The following is a 14,220-nucleotide window of genomic DNA, read 5'->3' on the forward strand; positions in this document are numbered from 1 at the left end:
TACAATATGATAAACACATATGTAGGAGCCTTTTCCAAACCCAAAGATAGACAATAAAGTGTACTTTAAGCATACTTAACATTAAACTTCCCTTTACAGTTTCTTCATCATTATGGTAACAAACAAATAAATACATTGCATCCAAGCCATCATTTACAATATATTAGAATTGCTGCATAATATAGCTATATATATCTATTGTAGTTAATATATAAAACTCATTTGTAAAAAAAAAAAAAAAAAAGCTTCATTAAGATAATGTTGTGTAAACACGTCAGATAGGACGGAGTCACATTCAGAGAGATCCTCCATTTGTGGAGGAAGATGAAAGTAATTACAATGGCTGGCAACTACAACACAGCCCACAAATCATATATTCACCTCGGGTGAGTCAGAGCAACACCACGCAGACTCTTTCAAAGCCTCCTTTGATTTGATCACCCTCAGTCTCACACATCTGCTCAAGGCCGGTCAGGTGCTTCTCTTTCAGGGCCAGATTGTGACTCCCCTCGGAGGAAAGTCTTTTTTTGATAGTTTGATGATGTTGTTTTGGTTATTGCCATCCTTATTGACGTGACCTGTGTAGGCCTGCCGTACACGGCCTACAAGCTTGCGTGACATTGACCCAATCACTGAAGGGATGCACAGAATGAGGGTTTGAAGCCAAAGTTGTCTTGTTTGTTGACGACTCGAGCAAAAAGGCCAAAGCAAAAGGCTTTTCTTCAAATGTCAGTGGTGTGGTATGGCCAAGTCATGTGCTCGTCAAGACTCAGTTCCTATGTGTTTCTTCTGACAGTGGGAGTTCTTTATTACCTACAGCCTGTGAGCCAGTCCTACCTGGGACAGATATGCTTCTCTTCCCTGGGGTTTGATTTCTCCAACTAATTAGCCTGTGACTGAGTGAGGCTCCAGCTCTTTTTAAGGGTCCCTTTTTTCTCTGCCAGGAAATAGATAGCTTCAAATACCAGGGTAAAAGATTCAAGCACAAAGACTGCTATTGTAACTGTCTGGAATAGGGAAATCTATCCACAGGTGACTCTCTCTACATGGGTGATGTGTCCAGAAACTCAAAACCAACAGACTGAGTTCTGGCCTTTAAGGAAACTTCAGGTTTACAGATAAGCCCATGGACCTATAGATAGAAGGCCTGTCCTGTTCTGTAGATGAAGAAAGAGAGTTGTCCCTTCATAACTGCTCCAAGACTAAACGGAAGCATTTGATCATTTTGAGGAAAAACAAAAACAACAACAACATTTACATCAGAAATATAAATCTACTCCAGTGTCCTCTCTCAATCAGTTGAGTTAGTCCTAACTCCAGCCCACGGAAACAATCATAGGCAGAAACCTCCAGTTTCAATTCTAACCTACACAGAAAAATAACAAAAATCAACAAAAAAAGCTCCAGTAAGGTGCAGGAACCTGTCATGGCATCACCGGCACTGCTTTGTATTTGTAAGTGCTGAAAGACATTTAAAAGAACAGGGGAATCCAAAGCAACGACCTGTCTGCACTGATGACGTGAAAGCTTAAAGTCTTAAGGCTGGCTCGCCAGACTTTCATGGTTGATGAAGAACAAAGTCACTGACATTTACCACAGGTGTATTTTTGGCCTCTCAGTGACTTCCTTTTGGTTGTTGTTGTTGTCGATGGTGGTCAGTGCAGAGCCTGTGAAGGAATGTAATGTTGCTAGGGCACTTGGTGCACATCCACATGCAATGTGACAGACAGACATAAGGACATACACACAGACGGAGGACAAGGTCCATGTTCAGCATTCAGTAGTATGGCACTGTAGAGAGGGGCTCCATTGTCCCCCGGATGGTTCAGTGGCTCTTTATTGGACAAAGGTGGAAGGGCCACCAGCTGCCAATTGGCTGGCTCCAGCATACAGCTCTGTCTGCTTGTCAGTGTGTGGTGGGACAGAGGTGTCTGGTCACGAGCAAGGCGCTCTCTTTCTCCAGTTATCAACAGCCATGGGCAGCAGAGGAGTGGGAGGGGTGATGAAGATATAGCGATGAGGATGAGGATGAAGAGGAGGACAATAACAATGGATGGCTCCGGGGTAATGAAGGGGATCGGCTGCCCTCTCTGGTATTCTATGCCTTCATCGTCCTCCCAAAGGAAGCGTGCATGGTTCCATCGGTCCATGATTCCTCACTCTGGCGGCTTTTCACGTAGTGACCTGGGAGAGAGAGAGGGAGAGAGACAGAGGAGGAAGAGGAGGAGGAGGAGGAAGGAAACAAAGTGGGGTTAGGGTCTCGCTTCCCCACAGGATGATCACATGTAATTACAGAGCTCCTGAGCCATCTGTCTGGGTCATCCTGCCCCTCCACCTCCTCTTAGGCCTGGCTCAAACCTTCACATGTCAGCAACACAGAATTGAGAAATTCACCTGCCTCACTCTGCTAAACCTGCCTCACTCTGCCAAACCTGCCTTACTCTGACATACCTGCCTCACTCTACCAAACATGCCTCACTCTGCCAAACCTGCCTCACTCTACCAAACCTGCCTCACTCTGCCAAACCTGCCTCACTCTACCAAACCTGCCTCACTCTGCCAAACCTGCCTCACTCTGCCAAACCTGCCTCACTCTGCTAAACCTGCCTCACTCTGCCAAACCTGCCTCACTCTGCTAAACCTGCCTCACTCTGCCAAACCTGCCTCACTCTGCCAAACCTGCCTCACTCTGCTAAACCTGCCTCACTCTGCCAAACCTGCCTCACTCTGCTAAACCTGCCTCACTCTGCCAAACCTGCCTCACTCTGACAAACCTGCCTTACTCTGCCAAACCTGCCTCACTCTGCTAAACCTGCCTCACTCTGACAAACCTGCCTCACTCTGCCAAACCTGCCTCACTCTGCTAAACCTGCCTCACTCTGCCAAACCTGCCTCACTCTGACAAACCTGCCTTACTCTGCCAAACCTGCCTCACTCTGCCAAACCTGCCTCACTCTGCTAAACCTGCCTCACTCTGCCAAATCTGCCTCACTCTGACAAACCTGCCTTACTCTGCCAAACCTGCCTCACTCTGCTAAACCTGCCTCACTCTGACAAACCTGCCTCACTCTGACAAACCTGCCTCACTCTGACAAACCTGCCTCACTCTGACAAACCTGCCTCTGTTCTGGGTTGTGGTACTGTATAGTTGTGCCCTGCTGATTTAATCAGAAACACTATGGGGGTGTTTCTCACTGCTTGTTGTGCTGTCATCTGTCATGACAGAGGAATCATCTGCCCTGAATGCTCCAGTACACCCTAGTACACTACTGCTGGAGACACAAGCTACAACAGGATTACAGCTAGGGGTTGTAGGGCGATGCACACACACATGCACACACACACATGAATATATGAATATTAACACACACATACGCACACACACCGACACAAAATAAACAAACAAACATTCATGCAGAGAAACACAAGCCTCACACAACAAGGGTAATTAGCTTAAAGGCTGGATTACAGGATTTCAGAGAACAATGTATTTAATTGTTGGTGTGTCTTTGGTGGCTAGGGTGGTGAAATCTCACAGGCACCCATAGTCACAAATACATAATTACTGTTTTAGCCAGAATTGACGTTTTCATTGCAACAAACAAAAAAAAACTACAAAGATGGACAACACAGCCTGTATCAATAATCCATGTGTGGAGGATTTACAGCATGGGCATTCCTACACAGTCACCCCTCCTGACAGATGACGGTGGTGAACACTGGAGAACCGCTCAGCTAAGAGGACAACAGTGCAGACACATGCTCATTAGCTAGAGTGCTGCCAAAAAACTGTAATCAATCTGAAATGTGTGTGTGTGTGTGTGTGTGTGAGGGGGGTTTAGGGCTGGCTCCAAGGATGGCTGAACTGGTCTGGTTTTGCAGCATAGTTTGGCTTGACTGCAACAGGCATTCTCAAACTAAAGCTGGCCAGACTGACAGACTGGGATGGCTACTGTATGGGGGTGGAGAGAGTGGCTTGGTAGCATCTGATTGGACACATGGAGGAAGCCCTTCCCTGGCCACAGTGGGGCCTGGATCGAGGTTCTGTGTGGTCTATAGTTAAGCCTGGACCCCAACCTAGCCCAGCCCAGCCAATCCCAGCTCAGCCCAGCCCAGCCAATCCTAGCTCAGCTCAGCGCAGCCCAGCCCAGCCAATCCCAGCTCATTCCAGCCAAGTCCAGCCAATTCCAGCTCATTTTAGCCAGCCAAGTCCTGCCCATTCTATCCCAGCCCAGTATGGCCTAGCGCAGAACTCCTGGCTGAGGACTCAAAGCTTGAATGAAAGTAGAAAAAAGAGTGAATGTCCACAGCTGCAAAAACAGCGTTAAACAGCTACATTTGGACAGCATGAATGTAGAGGCTTTGCTTTCTGAAGGCTCCATCCCAAAGAAGCTGTTTAAAGCGTCTGGGGTCTTTAGACAGTCTCCAACGTGGAGCCCTCCCTGGTGAGAGAGCGGTGCTGTGAGAGTCCACCGCATGTGCTTGGCCAGGGTGCGTCACCCCTGTAGACTCACTTAATTGGATCCCAGCTTATCTGATCTCCATCTAGGATTGCATCACCAAAGATTAATGGCTTGCGATGCATTACAGCTTAAGCGATTAAAGCCTCTCTCCATCCTCAAAACCCCCCAGCAGTTTTCTCTCTCTCAACCCTCCTCTCGCTCTCTCTCTCCCTTCCTCCCACTTACTCTTTCTCAGTCTCTCTCAACCCTCCCTTTCCCTCCCCTACCTCCATCCCTTCACTGCTTTGGCCGATTCAGCCTCTTACATCAGACCCATGTGTTCTGACGAGAGGGCTGGGCCGCACTGCTGGGAGGGACCTCGATGTGGGCAGCTGCCATTGGCTACCTGACTCTTACCCCAGCGAGCTTCCTGTATCGATCTGTGTGTTCATGTTGGTACGGAAGAACGCCAACACAGAACTGTTGGAACCGACACAAATACTCATGCGCTTGTCGGACACGACTCGGCTTGGATTGCTCTTACCCTCCAAGGCCACTGATGACCGTCCGTCACCATAGAGACAGGGTCATTGATCTGTCCTTGAGGTGGCGTCACGTGGGGCTGTGGAGCGGGGGATAAACATCCCACACAGACGAGAGCTCGGGAAGCTCTCCTCACAGCTAGCTTCATTAGCTGCTCTTTTTAATTAGCCACTCAAAGGGCCGAGGCACATCGCTTCAGCCCGCGCGAGCGTCAGTTCAGCCGAGCCGATGAAAACCCCAGGCTCTCTGCGCCGAGTCGGCGACTGAACCGTGGCACGCGGCCCCCTTGCTGCCACATGGGAGCCTTCCATGTCACTTGTCATTCCCCCGCACGCTAATGTCGCCGTGTTACTGTGAGCAGTGCGGCTGGGTCTGCCCTCCTGATGCTGATAGCATCCCCTAATTAAGCCCAGTTAATCTGTTGTCACTTCCCCTTGACATTTACATGAACTGTTCTTTTGAAGGCCAAACACCGTGATTGATTTTATATATATTTTTAAACCATTCCTGTAAAAGGACTCAAGGAGGAGGTCACAGCTACAGTACATCATCACAGGTCCAATCTGTGCTTTTGATTGTAGGATTTAAACTGTATCAAATCAATCCAGGATTGAGAAAGCCAACAAGTCAATGCAGTCTGACTGGGTCACGGAGAAATAAAAACATTCTTGACTCCATGTCTTAACGTGATAAACGTTCGCAAGCAGCCACAATGGCATGAAACAAAATCTTTTGCCCCCGCAATCAGCGGGTCAGGTTTAATCTTGTTATTTTTAGCTAGCTCCTAACTAACTGGCCATTGTCCTGCTGAGGAGTGTTGGCTAGCGTACCTCCTCCTGCTTCCCTGCTGTTGTGTATTTTTTCTGTTGATAATTAGTGTGAGGGGCGCAGCGCTGTGTGTGTGTGATAAGAGAGTGGAAGGGAGGCAGGGCAGCTAGGCCTTGACAAGGTGCCAAATCGACACACCAAGAATGCCCCAACACTCCATGAACACAATAGCATCAGGAAGTGCATCTAAGATCAATTATGTGACGCTGTGCATCCCTTCCAACATTTACTATACGTTATTGCAATTAATGATCTAGGGAAACTTAGAAGACAGTGCTTTTTTAACATCTGAAGTTTCTAATGTTACCAGTCCTATCAAAGGCTACTGAATCTCTTCTCAGTAAAAAGAGGTTCTGGAGAAGATTAGGACAGCACAGAGCCAACGACTATAAAAGTTGAAAGTGAAACGTGAGGGAACGTTTTCAAAACCGCCATAGAGGTTTTGAAATACAGTCAACTCCAGCAGTTTGACAAACAATAGTTAGTATCTAACACATGAACCTAAACCCTCCGGGAGGCTACAGTGAAGGTATAAAAGACCTGGTCATACCTTTACTGTGGAGGGCGGCCTGGACAGCTGGCTCAGCCTGAGAAAAGAACAGAGACACTCACGTTAGAAGCCATCCATCCACCCACAGCATCCTAACCCAAGGAATCAAGCCAAACAGTAAAGGTGAACTCCAGAACCTGAGATCCACATGTCAGTGCTTTTCTTTAGTACTTCTGTCTACAACCACGCTATTAGATTGAACGTGTTGATTTAGCAGACACTTTTACCCAAAGGGACACACAGGGGGATACAAACCGGTGACCTCTTAATCTGCAGTCTGCTCTGCCACTGAGCTATACCCATCCTGAGCGATAATATTCTACCCATTCCATGGGCCCCCCCTGGCCAGAGTAAAACAGGCAATGTTGTTCCTAGTCTGGTCTCATGCTGTACTCACAAGGAGTACTTGCCCTCAGGCGGATGTACCAAGCCAGGGAAAAGCCTAGCAGATGAAGCAGGCATATGTGTGAGAGTGTGTGTGTGTGTGTGTGTGTGTGAGAGAGAGTTGACGTGAGAATTCAATGTTTTGGGGCTTCAGCTCCTAGCCCGAGCTATAAATGGTATCCCCTCAGCCCCAATAAAGCGAACAACCTAGAAATAACAAAGCGACTTCAAGGCTGGAAATAGACAGGCGCGCTCCAACGAGTAGCTTACTCAGTTCCTTGGCTTTTATAAATAGCCCCTGAATATCTAAAGACGGAATCACAGAAGAAAACTGCTCCTGTCAAGGCGGGAGAAAAATGTGTAAATGTGGAGCTTCGGAGCGTGAACAGTGGCTATAAATAACGTTCCACGTTTGTGGAATAACCCCTGCTTTATGTTGCCGTTTCACTGTCATCTCTCTGCGGAGCTGCTGAAAGCATCTTACATAACAGAGGCTGCTGTTGAAGTTTAGCCGAGCCCCCTGCACTGACACGTCACTGACCGTGCTGTGTTCAGTCGACAGAGGCTTCTGCAGCAAGGCCTGTTTGTAAACTATGCTGATAGGACTGAAATGTGGGAGTATACTGTCAATAGACCTTGTCATGGTTACATATCCAAGATGTGTACATAGTGAACCCCCTTGAGACTACGGGCTTACGTGGAAGGACCCTAATCTACAGGAACTCCTAGAAGTGGCTCATGTTCCAAGAAGCAGCTCATAGCTGGCATGTTCTATCTACTCTGCCCTGTGTCGTATGACGTGAGCATGTGGTTAGATTATATAGTTACAGCGATCAAGTGCCCTCGGGGCCACACTTAACAATACTGTGGCCTCGGCTGAGACCGCAGAGCGCTATCTGTTACAGGCATGAAAGAGTGTGACTTTTTATCATTGTTCCGCTATATCCTTCACTTCCTCCTTTCTGGACCGTGCCCAAAAGTTTGTCCGAGTCATGCTGAGTGCTGCTGGGTGCTGGGTTGTGGCTTGACTGGGACTTCATGCTGAGCTAGCAGCCAGACGCTGAACTGGTGAGGTCTATGTGTCATAGTTCACAGTAATTGCAGAAAGGCTCCGATCTGTCATACACTAAAACATATTAAACCAAAGTTGATTTAAAACTAAGAAGAGGAATCGTAGCCAAGCATCATGTCTTGTCCCCTTGCTGCTGAGCTGAGTTGCATTGTGGGAACTGCCAGTGACAGGCCCTGCAGCGTCTCACGTCACCCTGCCATCCTGCCATCCTGCCTAAAAATGTCCCCAGACTCCGACAGGAAGGAAGTCATTTTTGAGAAGCGAGGGAGTCTACTCCTTAAAAATTGCCTCCGAAAAAGAGAGCCTCTATACAAAAAGTGGATTGAGAGTGTTTGTCTTAGCCTTTTATGGCCATGTGATGCTACTGACGTTTGGTTTGGAGGAGTGGAGGATGGGGATGTTTTGGTGTGAACACGTGAAGGCCGGCGACTCATAAAACACAGTGTAAGCACACTTTAATAATGTGATGGCTTGTTGGAACCGCTTGTGTCAGCTCCGCAGACCTTTTAGCTGACGGAGGTGTTCTATTGGCCACGGCCCTTTCAGAGGATCTGGCACTGTGTCCCGATTGGCTGGCAGGGCCCGGGCTGGGCAGGGTTATCCCAGCTCAACAACTGACCTCCGAAAGCGAGGTGAAGTGCTGCAGCGTGCTCTACCTCACGCCTGACTACAGGCTGTCACTGTGAATGAGGGAGGAGCTGGAACAAGGCCCTTTATCTGACCCTCCCGGCACCTTCCTCTGAGTTCACTTAGCCCTGGATAACAGGGCAGTCCACGTGTATTCAGCTACTGTGTTCAGCAGCTTTGAATCTGAGGTGAATGTCGCCCCAGTGTAAAGTGTTTTTCCAGCTCCTTCCAAACGGCTTCTACCACTTCGAAATAAATCCTTTCTCGTCACATTAAATACATATGATTCCATATCAGAAGAAAGCTAAATCATGTATGAAAGTATATATACGTATAAAAGTATGGTACGACTCTGTGTCCAAGGTGTGTGAGGTCAGCTGGTACTCACTGCTTGTCTGCCTTCTCCCGGTCGTCCAGGAAGAAGAGGGCTGTGGCCAGGAAGAACATGCCCCCAAGCACGATGACAAAGGGACACAGCATGAGAGCATAGCCCAGGCTGAGGAACTGCCATAGGACGGACGAGGCGTAACTCTGCTGGAGGCCGTCCGAGATCTGGACATACACACGCACACATTAGATAAATATACATGACATTTTTTCACATTATATGTATGTTCAAGAACACATTAAAGGTTGTAACTGTTGCACACTAAAGTTCACTGACACACAGTAGATACTTCTGGCAACCCATTCCTGGAGTTTAGTATAATTGCAGTGTGCAGTTCTGCGAATGTCTTATGTGAAGTTATCCAATGTACTGAGAAGTTCAGTGGAGGATGACACGCTCAGCTTCTGCTATGCATACACACACAGTGTGCTGTATCTATGACTGTGAGTTACAGATGAACATATCCCTATATATCATTCCTGTTCCATTAGACAAATCAATAATGGAAGGTAACACACTTATCAGATGAATATTTCAACAAACATAAAAAGGCAGTTATGAAACCAGAAGACTTGCATGAACGTCTGCATGCACGTATGCACACACACACACCACATCATTTTTATTCATCGAAGGTTAAAGTAACACTGGGGCAGATTTTCCCTGGTCTGTCACGCAAGGCGCTAAAGAAAACAACAGCTGGGTAATGTTGTAGGCTGGCTATTTAAAGTGCTGACATAAGCACTGCTCTGTGTAGGGTGGTCAGACCCGTACCACAGAGAAAGAGAGAGAAATAGACAGCGAGAGAAGGAGAAATATAGAGGGGGAGAAAGAGAGAGAGAAGAGGAAGGGGGTAGAGTGGTCAGGCCGGACAGAGATTGCCTCTAGTAAATAGTGTTGTGTTGATTGAAGACTCAGTGACTGACAAAATCTTCCTGCTCCATGGCCTCCACCCCTCCTTCTCTCTCTCTCTCTCTCTCTCTCTCTCTCTCTCTCTCTCTCTCTCTCTCTCTCTCTCTCTCTCTCTCTCTCTCTCTCTGAATCTGTCTCTGTCTGTCCATCTCTCTCTGAATCACTCTGTCTCTCTCAGCCTCTCTCCCTGTCTCCCTCTGTCTGTGTTGGTCTCTCTGTCTCTGAGTCTGGGGGGGAAGGGGGGAACAGGTCACCCTGAGTGAAGCACATTGATTATCTGTTAGCATCAGCATAGTGAAACTACCCCTCAGAGAGGTGGTCAAGTGCTGACAGAAGTGTGTGTGTGTGTGTAATGGGATGAGAGTGTGTGTATATTTGTGTGTGTGTGTGAGAGAGAGAGAGAGAGAGAGACAGAGAGAGAGAGAGAGAGAGAGAGAGAGTGTGTATGTACCAGTGTGCTTCACCTGTGTCTTACTAGCATGAGTGTACAGTATGTGTGTGTAAGTGTGTGTGTGTGTGTGTGGGTGGAGCAGGGGGGGTTCTGGGGTATCAAGTGCCTGCAGGGTTCACTCAGTCAGGTGTGTTCTTCCACACAACATTAGCTGCCATTCCCACTTAACCACCGCCAATGACAAAATCTGGAGGCTAAAAATATATAGCCAGGGCATGTCTAATAACATATTAGCAGGCATTTCTCCTGTGAGATTGCAGGGAGATTGTTCCCGCCACCCACTCTGCCTCTGGCTCTGTCCCACTCACGCACGTAACGCCACTCTACACTTGTTGGCAACTGCTCTGGTCCACATGCTAGCACGATGCTAGCTGGTCAACACACTAGCATCCCTGAGCTTTATGGTCTAGCTGGTCCACATGCTAGCACGATGCTAGCTGGTCAACACACTAGCATCCCTGAGCTTTATGGTCTAGCTGGTTCACATGCTAGCATGAGCGCACAGCTGCAGCCTAGTTCATTTGTAAACACAGCCCTGCCTCACCGTGCAACACCTATGCACAGTAGGGGCTTCATGGTTTGGTTTGTGGAGCCTCTGGTTATGGTCTAATGTTTGGGGCCGAGGCACACACACTTGTAAAAATCGAACTCTGCAGGGTAGGCGATCAAGGCTTTGCTCTGTGGTTGCTAGGCAATGCCTTGCTGTATGTTTTTACTGTGGTTTTAGGTCTGCAGACTCTTTTCATTCCTCTGAGGCTTCAGCGCGGAGGAGGATTGGGGGGTTGTGGGTACACAGCGTCACTACGAGGTCATCATCGCACCGGCCCGCGAAACCTTCGCAAGGAAACCAAAGTAGTCGCTGGTGACGCATGTTGGTCATTCTGGATCTGCTGTGGGCATGTGGTTGTGTCACATAGAGGAACCGGATGGGTCAACTTCCTGAGGTCCACAGACTTGTGAGGTGGGTTACTGAGCAGGTCCAGTATTCGGACCTTCAGGGGGTGATGGTGGGCTGTTGGAATGTGCCAGATGAGTGGTACTCTACCACTAGACCAAATGTGAAAGCCTTGTGAGACTTGCGTCACAACACACACACACTTCCTCTGAAGAGTGCTGACCGTCTATTGAGGTGAGAACCTCCCAATACTACACAGTCCACAAGGACATAGAGAGAAAAAAGCTTCCAATTACATACTCTAATAATATCTACAACGGCATTTGGGTGGAATCCCAACATAGTATTTTGTCTTCATCAAGTCTTTGGTCTCGGTCTTATCTGTCGTTATTTTTTTTTTTTTTTTTTTTTTTTTGAAAGGCTTGCCACCGCTTGAATTATTCAGGGGATTCATGTTTCCCATTACAGAACATTCTGGATGTCCATGAGCTGCGTGTGTGTCTCTGTACTGCCAGCCCCTGTGGATCCTCTCCCTCTGTTTGATCCTCTAATTAAACACCAGCTTCTCTCTCTCTGCTGCCATCTTCCCTCGCTCGTCCAGGCCCGGGATACAGCTATACAAACTACAGCTTCACATACTGTAGGAGGACATGCTAGAAGGATTCTCAATTGTCTCTACCGTTCATTATAACCAAAGTACAAACTGCATCAAACATTAACAGCTGCTTTTGAAGTGAAACTCCCATATTGTTTCGTTAGTGCGTCAGTTGTGGAGATAAGGGGGGGCCACACACTGAGGCGATACTATACTGTTCCTTACCTCATGACCTCCCGCAGAGAATTTAGTCATAGTACGACTGAGTAAGAAAACAACCGAGAGAGAGGAAAGACAGATCAGCTTGTTCCAGGTCAGCCACAGCAACAGCACATGCATTTCCAAAGGTTACTATTTAACTTGGAAAATGATTGTTCTTCCTCACAGGAATGAGGGGAATGCCAGTTGGCAGTCAGAGGTAGGCAATGTTTTATTTTCCTTGGAGTGACAAAGAGGTGGCGTGCCATGGCCGCCGTCGTGGTACTGCACAGTTATTGTCTCTACAAGGACGCCAGGCAGAGGTTTAAGAGACAAGAGGGAACAGTGAGAGGATGCGGTAGCCTTTAGTAGCCTTGTGTGCCAGTAAGAACCCTGTTCTTTGGCCTGGACTAGTCTAACGGCAATACAGCTCTCCAGGGAACTGGGTTTACTGTAAAGTGGGCTAACAGAAAGAGAGCTGGAGCGTCGAGGTCACCCCTCCGTTCACCAGTCCCCCTGAGATGGGTTTTAAAAGCTACACTTGTAACTCACTTAACATGGCAGCGCCCTACTTAAGCCCAGCCCTGGTAAAGTGGATGTACGGTAGGATCAGCGTGTGTGTGCAGAGGCATGTATGATAGGGTTGTATCCCTGTGTGGATTAACACAGTGAGCTGTGAGCCGGGGTGAGTTTTACGCATACTTTGTGTGTGTGTGTGTGTGTTTGTGTGTACGTGTGTGTGTAGAGAGAGAGAGTCCAGCTGTTTTGAGGCTAAGATCCACGACCCATATTCAGTTATGTACCTACTGCGTACCGTACAGTACTCCCAGACACATGGTCAGTCATGGGTCCTCAGACCGGGGCTTACCAGGCCTATCAGGTAGGGGCTCCCAGCATCCCCCAGGAGGTGAGAGGTGAAGCTCTGGAAGGCGACCGCTGTGGCTCTCCTCGTGGGGATGACGACATACTGCAGGGAGAAGGAGTAAGAGAGAGAGAGACAGAGAGAGAGAGAGAGAGAGAGAGAGAGAGAGAGAGAGAGAGAGAGAGAGAGAGAGAGAGAGGATTGAGAGAGAGGGAGTGAGAGAGAGCGATAAAGGGAAAAGAAAGAAATGGAGAGAGAGAGAGAAATATAGAGAGATAAACAAAGAGGGCGAGAAAGAGAGAGAGAGAGAGAGAGAGAGAGAGAGAGATGGAGTCAGGTGGGGACAAAGCAGGAGTAAAGGTTCATCCATCCATAATACAACATCTTCAGGAGGCTTCAATTATGCACGCTGAGTCCACCTCATTGCCACGGAGCTTTTGCCCTGTCAGCTGCGGCTAAAACGACGGGACCTGACCTGACCTGGGGAGCTGCAAGGACTCTTATTCAACAGTGCAAGGCTGGGACCGAGGCGACAAACTCATAGGCTGTCTGGTGCTTCCACTTTACAGGAAGTCACATGTAATCTGGCTCTCCCCAGTGTCAAGCTGCCCTCCTGCTTACTTTGGGACTGAAAAACACGGGCTCTTTGAAAAAGAACTTATTTTATTTCCATGAGTGGTGTGTGCATCAAGCTTGGTCACAGGGGATAATTACTGGCCCCGCCCGTCCTATACAAAGTCCTTCTACGGTCACACATTTTTATAACCCTAAATAAGAAGCTGCATCTAAGGGGATGACCGCCTTTGTTACAGTGTGCTGTAGAAGTTTCCAGAGGCATAGTGGATAAGTATAGGTTCTCAGTACATACCATTAAAATGTCCGCCGTGATGGCCCAATTCAGAAAGAGTAGTGTTTCACCAATGAAGATACAGATCTAGAAAGGAACATGAGAGAGAGTGACATCAAGTAACTAATTACGATTGTTTATGTGCCTTTGACAGACTTTACAATGCATCAGAGTGTTTAATTTGAAACATTTGTCCTACAAATATGGCTACTGTCTGTGGGAATCTACTGGTGAACAAAACTGCTTCAGTGGCTGTGGTTTGGAAACTTGTTATTATGCTTTGGTCAAATTATACAAGGGTAGGGATTTTATATTCTATTGAATAGAGGGTTTGACCTTTGAGCACAAAACCAGAATCAGTCAGAGAAAGTCATTTGAAAGTGTGACAGAAAAGTGTAGCCCTGAAGCAACTGGTCCAGATATGTGACAACTCAAACATTTCCCGAAAAAGGATCTTGAGGATTTGGTTGCGACAGAGTTCACTGGTTCGCTTGCCCTGGTTGGTACTCTTTCTTTTTTTAAACACTGAGACAGGCCAGCCTGCTGGAGGATCCATGTCTTCTGACTGGGGCATGACCCCCCTGCCGGCCTGGGTGATGCACGTGGGGCCGGGGCCGGGGGCCGGG

The 14,220-nt window shown here is 47.9% G+C and overlaps 1 protein-coding gene across 2 annotated transcripts in view; it reads right to left on the reverse strand.

Annotated features, from left to right (window-relative positions):
* Positions 1–208: 208 nt before the first annotated feature.
* spns2 (SPNS lysolipid transporter 2, sphingosine-1-phosphate) overlaps positions 209–14,220 on the reverse strand; it is a 61,883-nt gene continuing 47,871 nt past the window's right edge. The window contains exons 9-13 of one of the 2 annotated variants that reach the window (XM_067257170.1): positions 13,616–13,681; positions 12,754–12,852; positions 8,835–8,998; positions 6,364–6,400; positions 209–2,184 (exon numbers count right to left, since the gene is read on the reverse strand). In XM_067257170.1, the coding sequence (XP_067113271.1) occupies positions 2,173–2,184; positions 6,364–6,400; positions 8,835–8,998; positions 12,754–12,852; positions 13,616–13,681 (378 nt within the window). In that variant the 3' untranslated portion in view covers positions 209–2,172. Of the gene's footprint in view, positions 2,185–6,357; positions 6,401–8,834; positions 8,999–12,753; positions 12,853–13,615; positions 13,682–14,220 lie in introns of those variants that run through there. The other variant, XM_067257171.1, reaches the window with a different exon arrangement.

This window comes from Osmerus mordax, chromosome 19 (assembly GCF_038355195.1).
Source record: "Osmerus mordax isolate fOsmMor3 chromosome 19, fOsmMor3.pri, whole genome shotgun sequence".
Lineage (NCBI taxonomy): Eukaryota > Metazoa > Chordata > Actinopteri > Osmeriformes > Osmeridae > Osmerus > Osmerus mordax.